Source organism: Eublepharis macularius, chromosome 7 (genome assembly GCF_028583425.1).
Source record: "Eublepharis macularius isolate TG4126 chromosome 7, MPM_Emac_v1.0, whole genome shotgun sequence".
Classification (NCBI taxonomy): Eukaryota; Metazoa; Chordata; class Lepidosauria; order Squamata; family Eublepharidae; genus Eublepharis; species Eublepharis macularius.
In genome coordinates, this window is record NC_072796.1 from 53,924,785 (window position 1) to 53,940,217 (window position 15,433).

The 15,433-nt window shown below is 37.6% G+C and overlaps 1 protein-coding gene across 1 annotated transcript in view; it reads right to left on the minus strand.

Annotated features, from left to right (window-relative positions):
* Window positions 1-128: 128 nt before the first annotated feature.
* The window catches only part of TSHZ1 (teashirt zinc finger homeobox 1), a 106,972-nt gene continuing 91,667 nt past the window's right edge, over window positions 129-15,433 (minus strand). Inside the window, exon 2 of the mRNA XM_054986010.1 lies at window positions 129-4,628. Within this exon, the coding sequence (XP_054841985.1) occupies window positions 1,456-4,628 (3,173 nt within the window). The 3' untranslated portion in view covers window positions 129-1,455. The remainder of the gene's footprint in view (window positions 4,629-15,433) is intronic.

Sequence of the window (15,433 nt, forward strand, 5' to 3'; positions counted from 1 at the left end):
CTAGGCTGAAATGCACAAATGACTCCAAGCGTACTTCAGGCTGAAACCTCTCACTGCTGAAACGAAGACCTCAAATGCAAAATAATGACGACATCACAATATACATAAATCAAGAACTGCATGTGGGTTTATTTTACACTTGAGAAAACAGTGGATTTAATTGTGTAAACCAAAAAAATGTACTGTACAATATTAATGATAAAACATCAAAATGTATAATTCATAGTGCATTGCTTGCTTTATTTTTATTTATTTATTTCGTCAAATAGTTCCTTTGAGTACATGCATCTGGGAAGATGCAGGTGCCAGTAAAATTTCTCTATTTAACTCAAGCTGCAAGGAACTAAATTTTATTCAAAAAAGTGTGGTTTTACATTATATACACAGATATTGAATATAAAATGACAATATAAAAAGTTAAAAGAGAAAGCATACAGCCAGAAGGTACAAAGGAAGTGAACAGTTTAAAATGGTACGATATGTAACATGTACTTTTTTTTTTCCTAAGCTGATGCTGGCAATTTACAAGGAATTGAATCCAACACTTGCCCCCTTTTTTGTTTTCATGTACCAATGCAGCACACCATAGAAAGTTCAGCTTGTACCAAAGCTTACATTTGTAAATAACTATAAACTGCAGTATTTTACAGGAAAAAAAGTAAGAGCAATTTTTACATTATTTTAAATAGCTTGCATACTTTTTTTTTTGCCAACTAAGTGGCAATATTCAGTATCCAGAAGGTTTGGGCATAGTGGCAACTTGGTTTGTTATTTTTTAATTTTCTTAAGTATGGTTTGTGGTTTCATAACCCCTTGAGCACTTGGTAGCTTTTCACCATTTTCAAAGAACTGCATGCATCTTTTCTTCACAAATTGGATCTGCAGTTTTGTTTTTCAAAAGCTTTTTTTTTTTACACTTAAAATTGAATTTATTTTGTGACACAGTTCGATTAGGATGAAGCGACTTTTTTTAAAAAAAGCTCTTTTGGGAAAGGCACAGAAATACTATTACAGTCCTCAGAGGGTTAAAAAACTGACACTACAGGGTTCTGTGACCTTTATTGTCATGGCAACTTTGTAATTTTAGGATGTCTTTTTATTATTGTTCTTTGTGTCTTTCTTTACTGCTAAATTAACATCTCTCAATAGTGTCTCCCGCTATATTCTACAAAAGATAGCTTAACATCAAGGACAGATGTTGAAAATAAAGGTCAGACTTTGACTCACAGAAAAAAAGAAATGAGAGATTTAAAAAAAAAACATGCACAGATCAGACAAAGAGCATATAAATATAACTACAAAATGTATGTAAGAAAAACCAAGGTCCAGATAGGCAGTTCAGCAACAAAAGTAAGACTGATTTCAGAGGCTCAGGTCAGGCCTAGTGCAGTACTATGAAGAAGTTTAGTGCAATGTTCCTGTGGTCACTTGCATACCTGGCTGCTTACCTGGACGCTAATGTTTTTCTAACTCAGTCACATAGATCAGATGGTCCTCGGGGGACTTGCCATGTGTTTTACTAAGGTGCAGTTTTACTGCATGCTTGCTTGCAAAAGTTCGGTTACAAAGCTTACACTGGAATGTGGAGCCTGAGTCATCCTCAGCAATTCCAAGTGAGCCTAAAGTTTTATTTGCAAGGACTTTCGAAACATTCTGCTGTTCTTGGATCTGATTTAGTGGCAATTTGGACAGGTCCTTCAAGCTGAACCCTAAATGGGTCTCCAAGTGACTTATATATGTAGAAGCAGTTCTGAATTGTGAGGCACAATCATTGCAAAAGAAAACAGGATGTCCTGTATCCAAATTCTTTAAAAACTTAGTTCCACCTGTCCTTCTTAATTGATACTTCACATTGGCCAGCCAGTGGCTAATTGTGGTCATGGAAAGACCAGTAAACTTAGAGATATGAACCCGCTCCTGTGGGCCAAGGTCCGACATAATATATTTGCCTTCCGGAGTCTCTCTCAAGCTTGAAGCAAACTGGGCTTGAAGGATTAGAAGATGCTGAGGGTTCCAGTTAGACTGCCTACCTTTCCTCTTATGTACTGGCGACAGTTCATCTAGAGCCTCTTCAAAGCTGCTTCCATCTGCATCAGATTTTTCTGACACAGAAGATGGAGTTGAAGACTTGGGAGTCAAGCGCCCTGTGAGGTTCTTCACCATGTCAGAAATATCCATGAGGGCACTCTCCCTTAGAGGAGATGAGACTGAGTCAGTCACACTGGAAACCAGAGGTTTGTTTTTGGACTTTGTTAAATCAATAGGCTGATCGCTATTCTCATAATAGTACCGGTCAATAGCATCGGCTTGCTTGGCCGGAGTTGTTGGGTAAATAGGTTTGTCCAACATACTGTTGCTAATTTTATACAACATGGCCAAAGGGTCCAAAGAAGGACTTACAGGATTAGAAACCTTGCCTAAGTGGGTATTCATGATGGATTGTAAAGCACTCAATGGGTTAATGAAAGATGGCTCAGGTGAATGGTCAGTGATGATACCCAAGTTATTACAGCCATTTGTGACTTTTGCTTTAGGTGGCTCAGTACCATTAAGTGTATGGGGATCTGATGGACTATCCTTTTTGACCTTCTGCACTTCTGCTTCCAGATTCTTTTTCTGTTGCTGCTGCTGCTTGCTGGTTTCCTCTGTTTTTGGAAAGTCTTTGTTCTCTTTAGCAGCAGGTGACAATGGCTTAACTGGAGAACATTTTTCTTTCTCTGCAGGTTTGTCTTCCTTTTTAATATTGATTTTCCCTGTGACCTTCTCAACTAGTTCTTCCATTGCAGAGACATTACTTTTGTGAGGTGGAGGTGTTAGGTTACCTGGAGAATGGATCAGTGCACTGTGCTCCGAAGACAATGATTTTACACTGCTGGCATAAGAGGGTTGCATTTGAACACTCTGCACAGCTGGCTGAATGGGTTTAACAGTTCCTGGAAGCTGGTAAGCCGCATGAATGCTGGGATAGCCTCCCCAAGAAGGAGCTCCATTCTGAGCTTTACTTATAGCTGTTGTCACAGTATTTTCCAGAGATTTCAGTATATCTATCCCACCTTTAGGACTTTCATCTAGATCCTCTTCTCTGAGGTACTGATATACAGCTGTTGGCTCAAACTTGTCTGTAGAGTCTTCATTCTCTTCTTTAATTTTTTTGTCTGTTTCATTAATGATCACCTTTTCCTTTTCCAAGTCCTTCTTCTCCTCAGAGCCTGTAGATCCAGCTGGAGATTCGGGCTGCTTTTTAACATTTGCAGCTGGTAATCTTGTGTGAGTGGTGGGTGGTAAAGGTATGGATTGTATCTTTTCCTCTACCACAGGATCCAACACTAGCTGCTTTCCCTTTTTGGAGGCAGAATTAGTTACTTTCAAAAAATGTCCGGTGACCATCATATGAGCAGTAAGCTGCTGCAAAGTGTCATGAGAACTGCCACATTCCATGCATTTCAATATCTGGGCTTTGCGGGCCTCAAACTGCCAAGTGTAGCTAGCACCATTTTGGTAGCCATAGCGGTTGTTTGGAGTCACATAGGGGTTGGCAGTTTTCTGATCCTTTGCTGCTTCACTAAGAGTAGTCTCTGAAGTGATCATTGTTGGCTCAGGTGAGCAAGGTGAAGCTAAGTCCTGAAGTGCTCGCTTTTTGGTAGAAGGCACCAGTTTGGTGATGGCTGGTACTGGTTCCTTCAGAGGCACTTTCTGGTAATGTTTTGTTTTTATCATATGGACACTCAAGTCTTGCAAAGATTCAAATGAATGGCCACAATACATGCACTTTAGCACTTTCTGGGCATCCTCTTTGCCTTCCATTTCCATAAGTGATCGTTTTCTAGGTTTTGACCACCGTTTTGTCTTTTCAGAATCTTTATCTCTGTTGTCGTCCCGGTAATGTCCAGTTTCATTCATGTGCACTGTTAGCTCCACCAGCGTGTCATATGCTGCACTGCAGTCTTTGCACCGAAACTTACTGGCGCCGGTGAACACAGAACCATACAGTTTATTGTTTTGCCGGTAAAGCTGTACTGTGCTGAATAGACTGGGTTCTGGAAGAAGTCCATACGATGAGGTCTGCTGCAGAGTTTTGGCCAAGGCCGCTTGATGCCAGTCATAACCTGAGCCACCACTGTTACTGTTACTAGTGCTACTGATACTTGTACTGGTATTTGTACTGGTACCAGTGTTCGTACTGGTACTTGGGATGTTGATACTAGAGTTGCTATTAGTGGTGTTTTCCTTCAAGCTGCTATCACTATTCTTTGATTTTTTTAAATCCAAAGCTAAAGTGGACCAGCAAGTCTCTGATAGTAAATTTGCATATACAGCCTTTATTTGTGCCAAGCTGTCCTGTGGATAGACAGCACTGTCTGAGCCCGGATGATCTTCTCTTTCTTCTTTGGAGGAAGTGTTTTTGAAATGAGCCAGCTGGTCACTGTTTTCACTAAATGGTGAACCATAACCCGCATCCTGATTTGTTGCTGTGCTGACTGGGGAGTTCTGGTAACTCTGAGCCTCTTTGATCTCTGTTTCTTCATTGCACATATAATCGGTTTCCTGGATGTCCAGAGGTAGCCCATCATCTTCCACACTTTCTTCGTCTATCTCTGCTGCTTTCAGTTCTTCCTCAGGAACATATGCTGGAAAAGAAAAGAAAAGAAGTTACGGAACATATACTTGTTTTTCAGCACCATCACTAGTTCAACAGCAGTTTTGACTTTAAAAACACATATCCCCGTCTTTGAGCTCACTATGAACACACCTCATGTCAATTCAAACATGAGATTCTGATTATAACTAAAAACTGTGCCATGACTTATAAGCAGAATTCAGGTTTGGCCTAACAGAATAAGCTGGCCTTATAGCTAAGAATACACCTTTCAACCATTTATTTTGCAATAGTTCCATTTTTAACAAATTTGAGTTGATCTGGAGTAACTAATGTGATCATTACAGCTTTAGTGTATTTATTCATTTATCACACTTTTGAATGGACAAATAATCTCATTTTATTGTCACAACAAACAAGGTGAACCTATGAGATTTAGACATAAGTGGAAATTTGAAGCCAGATCTAGCCACTACCCTACTGACAGTCAGACGAGCAAAATGATAATCTTTGGAGTAGAAAAAGCTTATCTTGGAGCTCTTATTTGCTTATTATTATTAGATGTCACATACTACTATATTATTTATAAAGAAGCATTGCTTTGCTTTATGTATTTCATTCGTGCCCTATCTTTCTCTCCAATGGAAACCTAAAGTGTCTTACAGCATTTTCCCCTTCACAACAACCCTGTGAAGTAGGTTAGGCTGAGAAAATGTGACTGGCTGAAGGTCATCCAGCAAGCTTCCATGGCAGAGTGGGGATTTGGACTGGATCCTAGTCCAATACTCTAGCTACTATGCCACACTAGGTGTGTGCAAAATACTTTATAATATTGACTTTTTCTGCAAAATAACCTTATGGGATGGGTTCCATCTCATTGTTAGGCACTTGCGACTACAAAATTTTAAAGCTACCATTGAGCTGGGATGGTGGGGCCAGGCACAACTGGAATCTAGATATAAAAAAGACAAAACAGTGGGTTTTTACGAAAAGGATGAAAATATTGATGTGATACTATGTGGTACCAACGTTAAAATTATAAATAAAATATATGCTATACTTATAGAGGCAAAATTACAGGGGGAGGAGGTCAAAGATACTATGATAAAATGGGCCGAGAATGTGGGACATACAATAGACTTAGAGCAATGGTCAAAAATGTGGAAAAGTAATTTAAAGATGATAAAATCAGCCTCATTGAAGGAAAATGTATATAAAGTGTTTTATAGGTGGCACTTAACCCCGATTAGGTTAGCTAAATCCCGCTTAAATATGTCAAATAATTGCTGGAAGTGTGAGAAGATACTGGGATCTTACTATCATATGTGGTGGACATGCAAAAAAGCAGTGGAGTTCTGGAAGATAGTACATATAATGTTACAACATATACTCATGACTCCACTACCTTTGAAACCAGAACTTTTTTTTATTAAACCACATACTGGTCCCAGTCAATAAAGAGCAAAAGCATTTGATGTTGAATATAATTACAACAGCTAGGATTGCATATGCGAGACTTTGGAAAATGACAACTATCCCAACACAAGAAAACCTGGTTGAAAAAATACTTGAGATGGCTGAAATGGACAAATTGTCGAATTTATTGAAAGAATTGGACATTACAACCTATAATGACATTTGGGAGCCTTTTTACAAATGGATACAAGATAAGTTTGGAGAAATTTAATTTTCAACTAAGATGTGGTTCTTTATGGACATTATAGAAGATAAATGGAAAAATTTGCAAATAGAGAGCTGATTAGCAGAATACTAAGACATGTATTAGAGTGAATGGTGCAATGTAATAGATATGCAATTTCTTTTTTTTGTTCTTCTCTTTCTATCCCCCCTCCTTTTACTTTTTATTCTCTATTTTCTATTTAAAAAATAAAAAAATATATTAAAAAAAAATTAAAGCTACCAAGTAAACCCATTGTTAAGTAGGAATATGAATGCAGGTGCCACAGGTCCAGAGTCATAGCTCCATTGGGCCACATTGGCAGTGATGACTGAACAAGAAGTGAATCATTAATTTGAATATAAAGTGTGAACAATGAGTCACCAGGTAAGCATTACTGAAGACTGAAATGCTCTCAAACAAGAAACAATATTAATTAGAGTTCCCAAATCTGGGTTGGAAAATTCATGGAGACTTGGGGGGTGGAGCCTAAGGAGGGCACAGTTTGGAGAGGGACCTTGGTGGGGTATAAGGCTCCTCCAAGGCAGCCATTTTCTCCAAAGGAACTTATTTCTGTTATCTGGAGATCAATGGTAATTCTGGGAGATCTCCAGGTCCCATTTGGAGGGTGGCAACCTTAGCATTAACTGCTATCTCTATCCATTATCAGAATATCATGAATTCAGGAAGATATTCCTCCTTAATGTGTAATCAGATACAAAGATCATTAAAGGTGCCTTTGTAGATCCAATTATACCACTTTCAGAGAAAAATTACAGGTAGAGTCCCAAGATCAATCTATAAGCTGCTTAGAGGAGCAACTACATCCAATGCTGGTATAACACAGAGATACACTGGTATAGCACCCTAGGAAGTCATGCTGGTATAAATATGCCTGCATAAAGGCCAACAATGAGCAGGACCAGGGACATGCTGGGGGAAAGAGCCACAGCTTGGTCAGTATACTAAGTTTCCTGGTGCTGGTGAAATATAAACCCCATCCAGGATACCCTGAAAAGTTCTACAAAGTTTTGTAGTCTGTAGTAAATTGATCTGGGTACAGCCCTCATATTCAATATGCTGGTGAATTCAGCTGCTGACAGCAACCTCCTAATGGAGAGGTGAAAGAAAAAAACAGAAATAGCATACATGTCGAAAGGATTTTGCTGTTGGTGTTCTATGGTGAATTAGAGTTATTTCACAGCAGTTTAGTGTATTTATTCATAGTTTACTTTTAATAGTGTACATTACTTTTGAGCTTATTTTTAAGCAGTAAAGTACATTAAAATTAAATAAAAATGGTAAAACCAATTATTATTGGTTTCTATAGTGTTTTTCCTCAATCTACTATCAGTGTACAGGACTTGGTTTTTTTTAGTAAACTATGACGCAGACACCACGTAATGATTCCAGAAGAGTTGTTGGCAGCTAAAAATACAATAAAATAAGAGATGAATATTTAAAAGTGAACAGCATAAAGCATGCAAGTACATATCCAGCTTGATTATTGGCTTACAGGAAGCATCAAACTTTTCTATTGTGTTGCCACCTGGTGAAACGATGTAATCTTACCAAATTACGTGTTTATCGGCATCAAACTATTTTTTTTTAAAAAACCTAACAAATGTGATATTCATGAGCAGATGGCCAGTATATCAAAATACATTTATTCCAAGTGCCCAATTCACAGAAGTAGCTTACATGCACCTAAGTGATAAATACACATTTTCACTGTGTAGTAAAAATCATTCTTGTACATAGTCATCAGCTCCAGATTTCCAAAAGCTGAAAAATCACCTTAATTCTGCTACTATGGGACAGTGTGCATAAATCAAGGTAGAAAACAAAACATGATGAGAAGAGCCTAAAATAAGGAAAACATTTTACAGTTCACCTAACATGGACAGCTATTTCAAACATCATTTCCCTTTGGGTACGTTGTGAACAGAGTAGGTCTGATCCAACACTATGAGCACAGAACTAGTGGGTATATCTGTACACTAGGGGTGTGCAATTCGGTACTGGTATACTAAATATATACCCAAATATATGCTGATTTGGCACTATCCAGGTATACTGAATAACATTAGAGAATCATATATTTGGGTTTATCCAGCAAATACAGTTACAACAACCTTTTTTAAAGCTGGTTGACTGCTCCTGCAAGCTCTTTTCTCCCCCCCCCCCAACTTCCCAGGGCTGTCCTGGGCTTTTTTTCTCCCAGGGAAGGGGGAGTTAGGCAGGAGGGAGTAAGTGAGGGTTCCCCCTGTGCAGGCTTCCCAGACTTCTCTGTGAATGATTTGATGTTAGTTGTTGGTTCTATTATGCTTGCAACACCATCTGTCCTTGCTTCAGTTTGGTTTTTTTTAACATTGGTTCTGCTGGGATTCTGTGGTTTGGGGTTGGTTCTGTTGTGCTTGCATTGCCTCTGAGTTTTGTCTGTTTGAGTTCTTTGATGACACCGATTCTTCTGGGATTGCAACAATGTCCTTTCTTCAGTTTGGTTCTGCTTAGATTCTCTTGGTTGGCATTGGTTCTAGTGGCATCCTCTGGTGTGATGTTGGCCCCCTTACTTCAGTTTGGTTCTGTTAAACTTTGTTGGTTCAGGTTGCATGGGGACTTGCATTCAGAAGTGGATTTTGTCCAGGGGTTCTCTTTCACTTAAGGTTTCTTTGTCTGGAAAGGCTTGAAAATGTTTTCCCCATAGGAACAATAAAGAATGAGTGGGTGCACATTGTTCAGGAGCCCAAGGAACTGGACCCCTGGGACCAATCTTCGTAAAACTTGGAGGGTCTTTAGAGGACAGTCAGGATTAGGTTCCCTGTAAAGTTGGTGGAGTTTGATCAACCCCCCCCCCCCAAAAAAATAGGCTATTATTTAATAGCCAAAATAGATTTGGGATTCCCTAATAACACTGGATCCAGATACTGTACTGGTATATTTGGAGCTGAATATCAGAAATACCAAATATTTATGCTATTCCAGATACCTGGATCCAAATAGTACTGAATTTTTTTTGATGCATACCCCTAGTGTACACCTCTTTTAAAACAACTAGAATCCCATCAATCCACCTTTTAACAAGAAAATAGCAGCAAACGGGAATTAATCTGTAATCCTGCTCTTCCAACGAAACAACTATTTCATGGGATTCTATCATTTATGAAACATCTTTATTAAGATATATAAATTATGAAAGAGATCTGAACAGGAAAAAACCCTCTATTTTCACACCTCATATATATCTCCTACATTAAATCAGTAACACTAGGGAAAATAGAACATTCAGTATTAGTAACTAAACACTGTAAGAAAGGAAGGAGGGAGGTAAAAAGAAAAAAGTTCTAATCCTTTTTGGAAGTGTTTGTATGCATCCATAATAGTTGGATCAGAAAGGGGAATGATACATGCAGCACTCTTTCCACCCATGCAGTTTTCCATCCAACTAGGGTTATGAATAGGGTTTCCATGCTCCAGCTTGGGCCTGGAGTACCCCTAGAATTAAAACTGATCTCCAGACTACAGAGGTCCCTTGGAGGACATGGCTGCATTGAATGGATGGAAACACATCCCTGCTGAGCTCCTTCCCCTCCCCAAATTCTGCCCTCCTCTGGCCCCTCCCCCAAATCTCCAGGAATTTCCAAAGCTGTGCATGGGGAACCTTGTGTGTGCTCTGTCCCTAATGGGGTCAGAGGAACCATATAGAAAAAGTTGTACAAACACTATAATGCATTGTTGCAACTGGAGGGGTGGAGGTGGACATTTTAGTTTTATCTTTCTGGATTTTTTCAGTCAATGATGCTAATTACTCACTTTAAATCCCTTACTTTAAAAAGCATTACTTTTAACTACAAACCAAATTCTTTGAAAATAATTGCCTTTAAATAAAATAAAATAAAGCAGAAAAAAGATTTCAGGAATTCCAGCAGAGGAGAGAAAGTTAAAAAAATAAAAATATTCTGCCCTGCTGACAAGTGGAAGGAAGTGGGCCTATTTTTGGCATGCTGATTTTTAGAAATGTATAAGAAAGAGAGATGGGAATATCTTGAATCAGTATATGCTGGTCAGTGATTCTAAGAGAATTATTCCTTTAAAAACCGTTTGTAGTAAAAAGTTGATACTGGAGAAATACTTTTAAGAAAATAATCAAGACTGTTATCAGAACTCAGAAGACGTGGACCTAGGGAGAGAAACTAGGCAACATCCTGTTTGCAACAGAAATGCCAGAAAATGCTGGGGGGGGGGGGGAATCTTCCCAAATTGGATAAATGGATAGTCATTTTTGTTTATATGTAGGGGGAAAAACCCCACTCATTAAATCTATAGGAAACAGTTCCATAACTTTAGTAGTATTTCAGCTATAAAATGATTATGGGGATCTGGCTTTATTCTGCCATATACCCTCTCAGACATTAACCTCACACTCCTCACACACACACCCCTTCACGGTAATTTTTAGTTTGCCTGGTAATGGCTCCCACTGTATTTTGTGCAAGCTGGAACAAAACATCCAAAATCTACTGGCCTGGAATAAAATAGAAACCCAATATGCAAGCCTGTCTCAGAACCAGAAACCCTGGAGATGATGTACTAAAGGCCGGTGCTAACTCTTTCTTAATCTCCAGAATTCTTTTGCATTAATGGGTACTGCAGCTACAAAGAATTAAAATTCAGCTGCCAATACACGAGCAAGGAAACTTAACATTTACACCTTACACCAGAGCTGGGACAGTATTATGCTATACTGTTTCTGCACAGCAGAGTATGAGAATTCTAGATTCCCATGCTTCAGATCGTGGCTGCTTCCACACACGTAGGATAATCCACTTTCAATACTCTTTAGTGAACATTTGGAACTGTTTTTCCTTGAGTGATTCCGCACACGTTGGATAATGCACTTCCAATCCTTTTTATAGATCATTTGGAACAGATTTTTTTGTGCGCGGAACAAAAAATCCACCTCAAACGACTGATAATGTGCATTGAAAGTGCATTATCCAACGTGTGCAGAATCAGCCCTTGTGTGAAACAAAAAATCCACTTCCAAAGGATTGCTAAAGTGTATTGTGTGGAAATGGCCACTGTGAAGCAAACCCCAGATGGTTGGTGCCATGCTCTCTCTTCCATGAGCAGAATATTTCCAGTCATGCTGGGGGAGGCATCTTCCACCAATTACCCCTTTCTACTACTGCTCCCCATGGCATATTCTACCACTTCCCAAAAATCTCCTCAGGAGCAGCTAGTGGAGGTGAATAGGGATGTTTGTGGAAAGATCAGTTCCACAAAAAGAATTTTGAATCCAACCCACAAAGATTTCCGTGTCCAGTAAAGGTAAATGGGACAACTTGCACACAAATATCTGTGTGTAGATTTAAGTGCACATGGGGCTTTGGATCTGGGCAGGTATGTACTGCCTAGGATTAGTACAATTCTATTTAAATTTATAAGAACATTCATTGTATATATGTGTGTGTATTATTAACAATTTCTAAAATAAATACTTTCTAACATTAATGTTGAAAAATATTTTACTTAGTAAAATGATCTTGTGCTAGCATATACTAAACATGGGAAGGTCCAATACTGTTAACAGGTCTTAAACCAACAGGTTTCAAATTCTACTGCAACCTAAAAAATTAAATTATATGAACCATTACACAAAAGTAAATCTTTTAGCAAAAACTATGAAGTACAATCTCAGTAAATCTTAGAGAATCCACCTTGATTATTTATTGGTCATTATTTTATTTACATGTTCTAAACCCCTCCTTGGAATTTATGACTACTGCTTACCACATACTTTTTCATATCAGTGAAGTCAGTGACATTTCATCTTCTCTTTTTTATCAGCAATCTACTGTACATATCTTAATGCTTCTCATTTGCTTCTGTAGACTCTACAACTAGTTTCAAATCATGCACTTTTGTGTAGCATATTTTATTCTGCCATTTGTACAACATGAGGGAGCTTAAAACAAATTTCTACACGAATAATCTGAAGTTCCCCCCACCAATGGCAAAAACAAGCCTGAATGCTGAAAATGCACTTTTATTCACTTTGTTGTGTCCTTATCAGGAAGGATGCTTTCTATATACTTTATTCAGGTTACATGAATAATGATCTTTTATAGTGTAAAAGGATTATTATAAATTGATTATGTCAGCCAAAAAATGACTTGTCAATTGTTATATTGCCTACTAATATTAGGCAATTAAAAATTAGGTTGCATCAATGCATCCAATGTGAAAGTATATTAGAGTGCAATATATGGATAAATAAAGCAATTCCAAATGCAGTGTCTGTTTTGGTTGTCCTTATTTTAAAAATATTCATTCTATCAACTTAATTTACACATAGTCATGCTACAATGTAACCAATGTCATAATTTACTCACATTTTAAATTCCAGAATTGCATGGACCAATAAATTCACTGAAACACGTGTGTTATTTTTGAACATAGTATTTAAGATTCAGGATTTCAGAAATGCTTGCAGTGAGAGTAACATAATTTTTTCAACAGCTTAATACATTTCTTTAAGACTGGAAACTTACTGGAATAAAAGATGTAAAAATATATAAAATGATTTTTTAAATTCAAAGCTATTTTACTCAGCAATTGCATCATTAAGGTGCAAATATACTCGCTATCAATAAAAGGAAGGTTAGCATATAATTACTACTTTATAACCCTGGCAGAGAGGTCAACTAATTATTTAAGTTTGTAATGAAACATTTCTCACTGAATTTCTTCCTATGCTTTCTTTTTTGTTATAGCTTTTTTTAAAAAAAAATGTGATGTAAGGTTAAACGTACATCTTCTAAACACAGAGAAATACTTAAGATCAAGCACTGACTTCAGGAAGGCTAAAATATGCTTGCAACAACTTATACTATAGTGTATAATACAAACAAGCTCTTCTTTCTTATTTCTCTGTAATTTTGCAGGAGGGAAATCCTATAAATTCTAGCTATAGAAAAAGAAGTAACTGGAGACCAAGGGTGATTTGTTTTTTTTTCTTTTTTCTATTATTACATCTTGTTAAAAATTTGTGCCCATATGATGTGCCTTCTGGATGCCAATGTTTCCCCATAGATATGCTGTCAAGTTCGAACAGCATTAAAATTTGTGCATTCTAATGTAAGTGGACATGAGGCGCAATATATTGTATGTATTAGTAGTACAGCACATTGTGTTTGCTTCAGTGAGAAGGTGTACTCTGTAAATAAAACAGTCCATTGTCTGAAAAATCAAAAGAAACAGTATAATGATAACACATTGCAGCGGCCTAACAGAATTTGATATTGTATAACAAACATACCATTGCTTCTTAGTCTCATGAAAATTATTTATATTACTTTCAGCATGAATACAGATAATTTAGATATATTTTTAGATATACAGATACCTAAATATATTTTTCACAATTATTTTTTGAAACTGGGGAAGTGGCCACTATATATGGGTTCAATCCCAAATTGCTAAATTCAACACAAAAATTACTGTTAATTTCAACAGAACACAATTGTATTCTAGGTATTCTTAATTATTGCTCAATTTAGTGAGATGAAATTTTATGAAACATCAATGTCACAAGAGTATTAGTTATCCAGGACAACTGTTAAATCTTTTAAACTGTCATAATTGTAACTTGTAACTGGTTACAACATAATTGTAACTATGCAGGTGCATAGAAGTATACTTTTGACCCACATCCTCTGCAACCTGAGTTAAGCTAATGTTGCCTCTAGAGCAACATACTAAAGCCTAGACAGGCATTTCCACGCAGCAAAAATATCTTCAGTTTTCAACAGAACAGCCTGAGCCTGGTTTGCCATGGTAAAATGGATACAGAACCATCTCATATAAATGATCTGATCCAGCCTACATCGTATTCCTGTCTCCTTTCTTTGTACAGGATAAATTCTGTCCCGTGGTTAGGGCTGTTAACACAGAGGACTAGGTCCCAGGGTGCTGTTCTACCAGTGTAACAGTACTTTTGTTAGTGGAATGGCACTTCTGTTGGCAGAGAAAGGGAGCAAATTTTGCCAATTCTCCTTTCTCCCTGCAGCCCCTTCTTAACCTTCACTGCTCTTAGTGAGGGTCCCCGACTCCCAAGAGCAGAATTTTAGAGGGCTTTGCTCCAGGTGGATTAATATGGATTCAGGCCAGAATTTAATATGGTATCCATACAAAACACATACATTGTGTGAACATTTGTTTAGCAATACACAGATACACCACTGTTCCCTTCACCATCTAACTGAAGTCACAAGAATCTCCAATAAACCTCACTGCTGATCAGTAATTACCAAGTTCCAGGCTGAAGATGATTAACCTACATATGTATTTGGCTCATAAGAAATGCCTCTCTATGAAGAAAGATAATAAACTGTAGCCATTTTTCTTTCTCTAAACCTATGTATACATGCAACATATATATGCCAAAAAAGTTCCTGAATTATTAAGCAAAATCAGTACTATATTATCGAAACCTCTCCCCCACCCAAGCATACACACAAACATTTTTGTAGTACAGCCAATGCTGTTCATATAAAATCTAAAATAGTTTTCACAGGACTTTAGAAATACAAGTGGCTGCATTTCAGCCACTTTAACTACACGGACCTCAGAGTTAATAAACTGGCTTAAATCCAGGTATTCCAGGTACTTCTTAGTTGTGGATCAAGTTCATACTATGTACAAATGAATTCTGTGGATTTAGCATAGGTTTAAGCATGTGCTTTCAGAATATATATCGAGGTAGGAAAAAAACACAATCAGAAAAAGTATAAACAAGTAAATGGGGCGACTACTGTATTGACAATGAATGCTAAAACGAATTAGATTTTAAGGAATGGTTAGTGCGTGCACACAGGAATGTCCAGCTGTCAAAGTGATTTAAAGTTTCTGCAAGAACAACATCAGTGGTTCTTCTGCATACTGGAGGATAAATGACAAATCTTTAAAGTAAAATACAAATAAAATATTTCTCACCTTTCCCCTTTCCCTCCACCCCCTGAGTCCTTTAGGGCTATTAGCCAATGTTTATAAATGGAGATGTGAGCAGCCTGTACACTGGAATATTTCAGACATTCTAATGGGAGAAATGTTCTGGCTCTTCCTCCATCTGAAAAACCACACACTCAAACATTTCC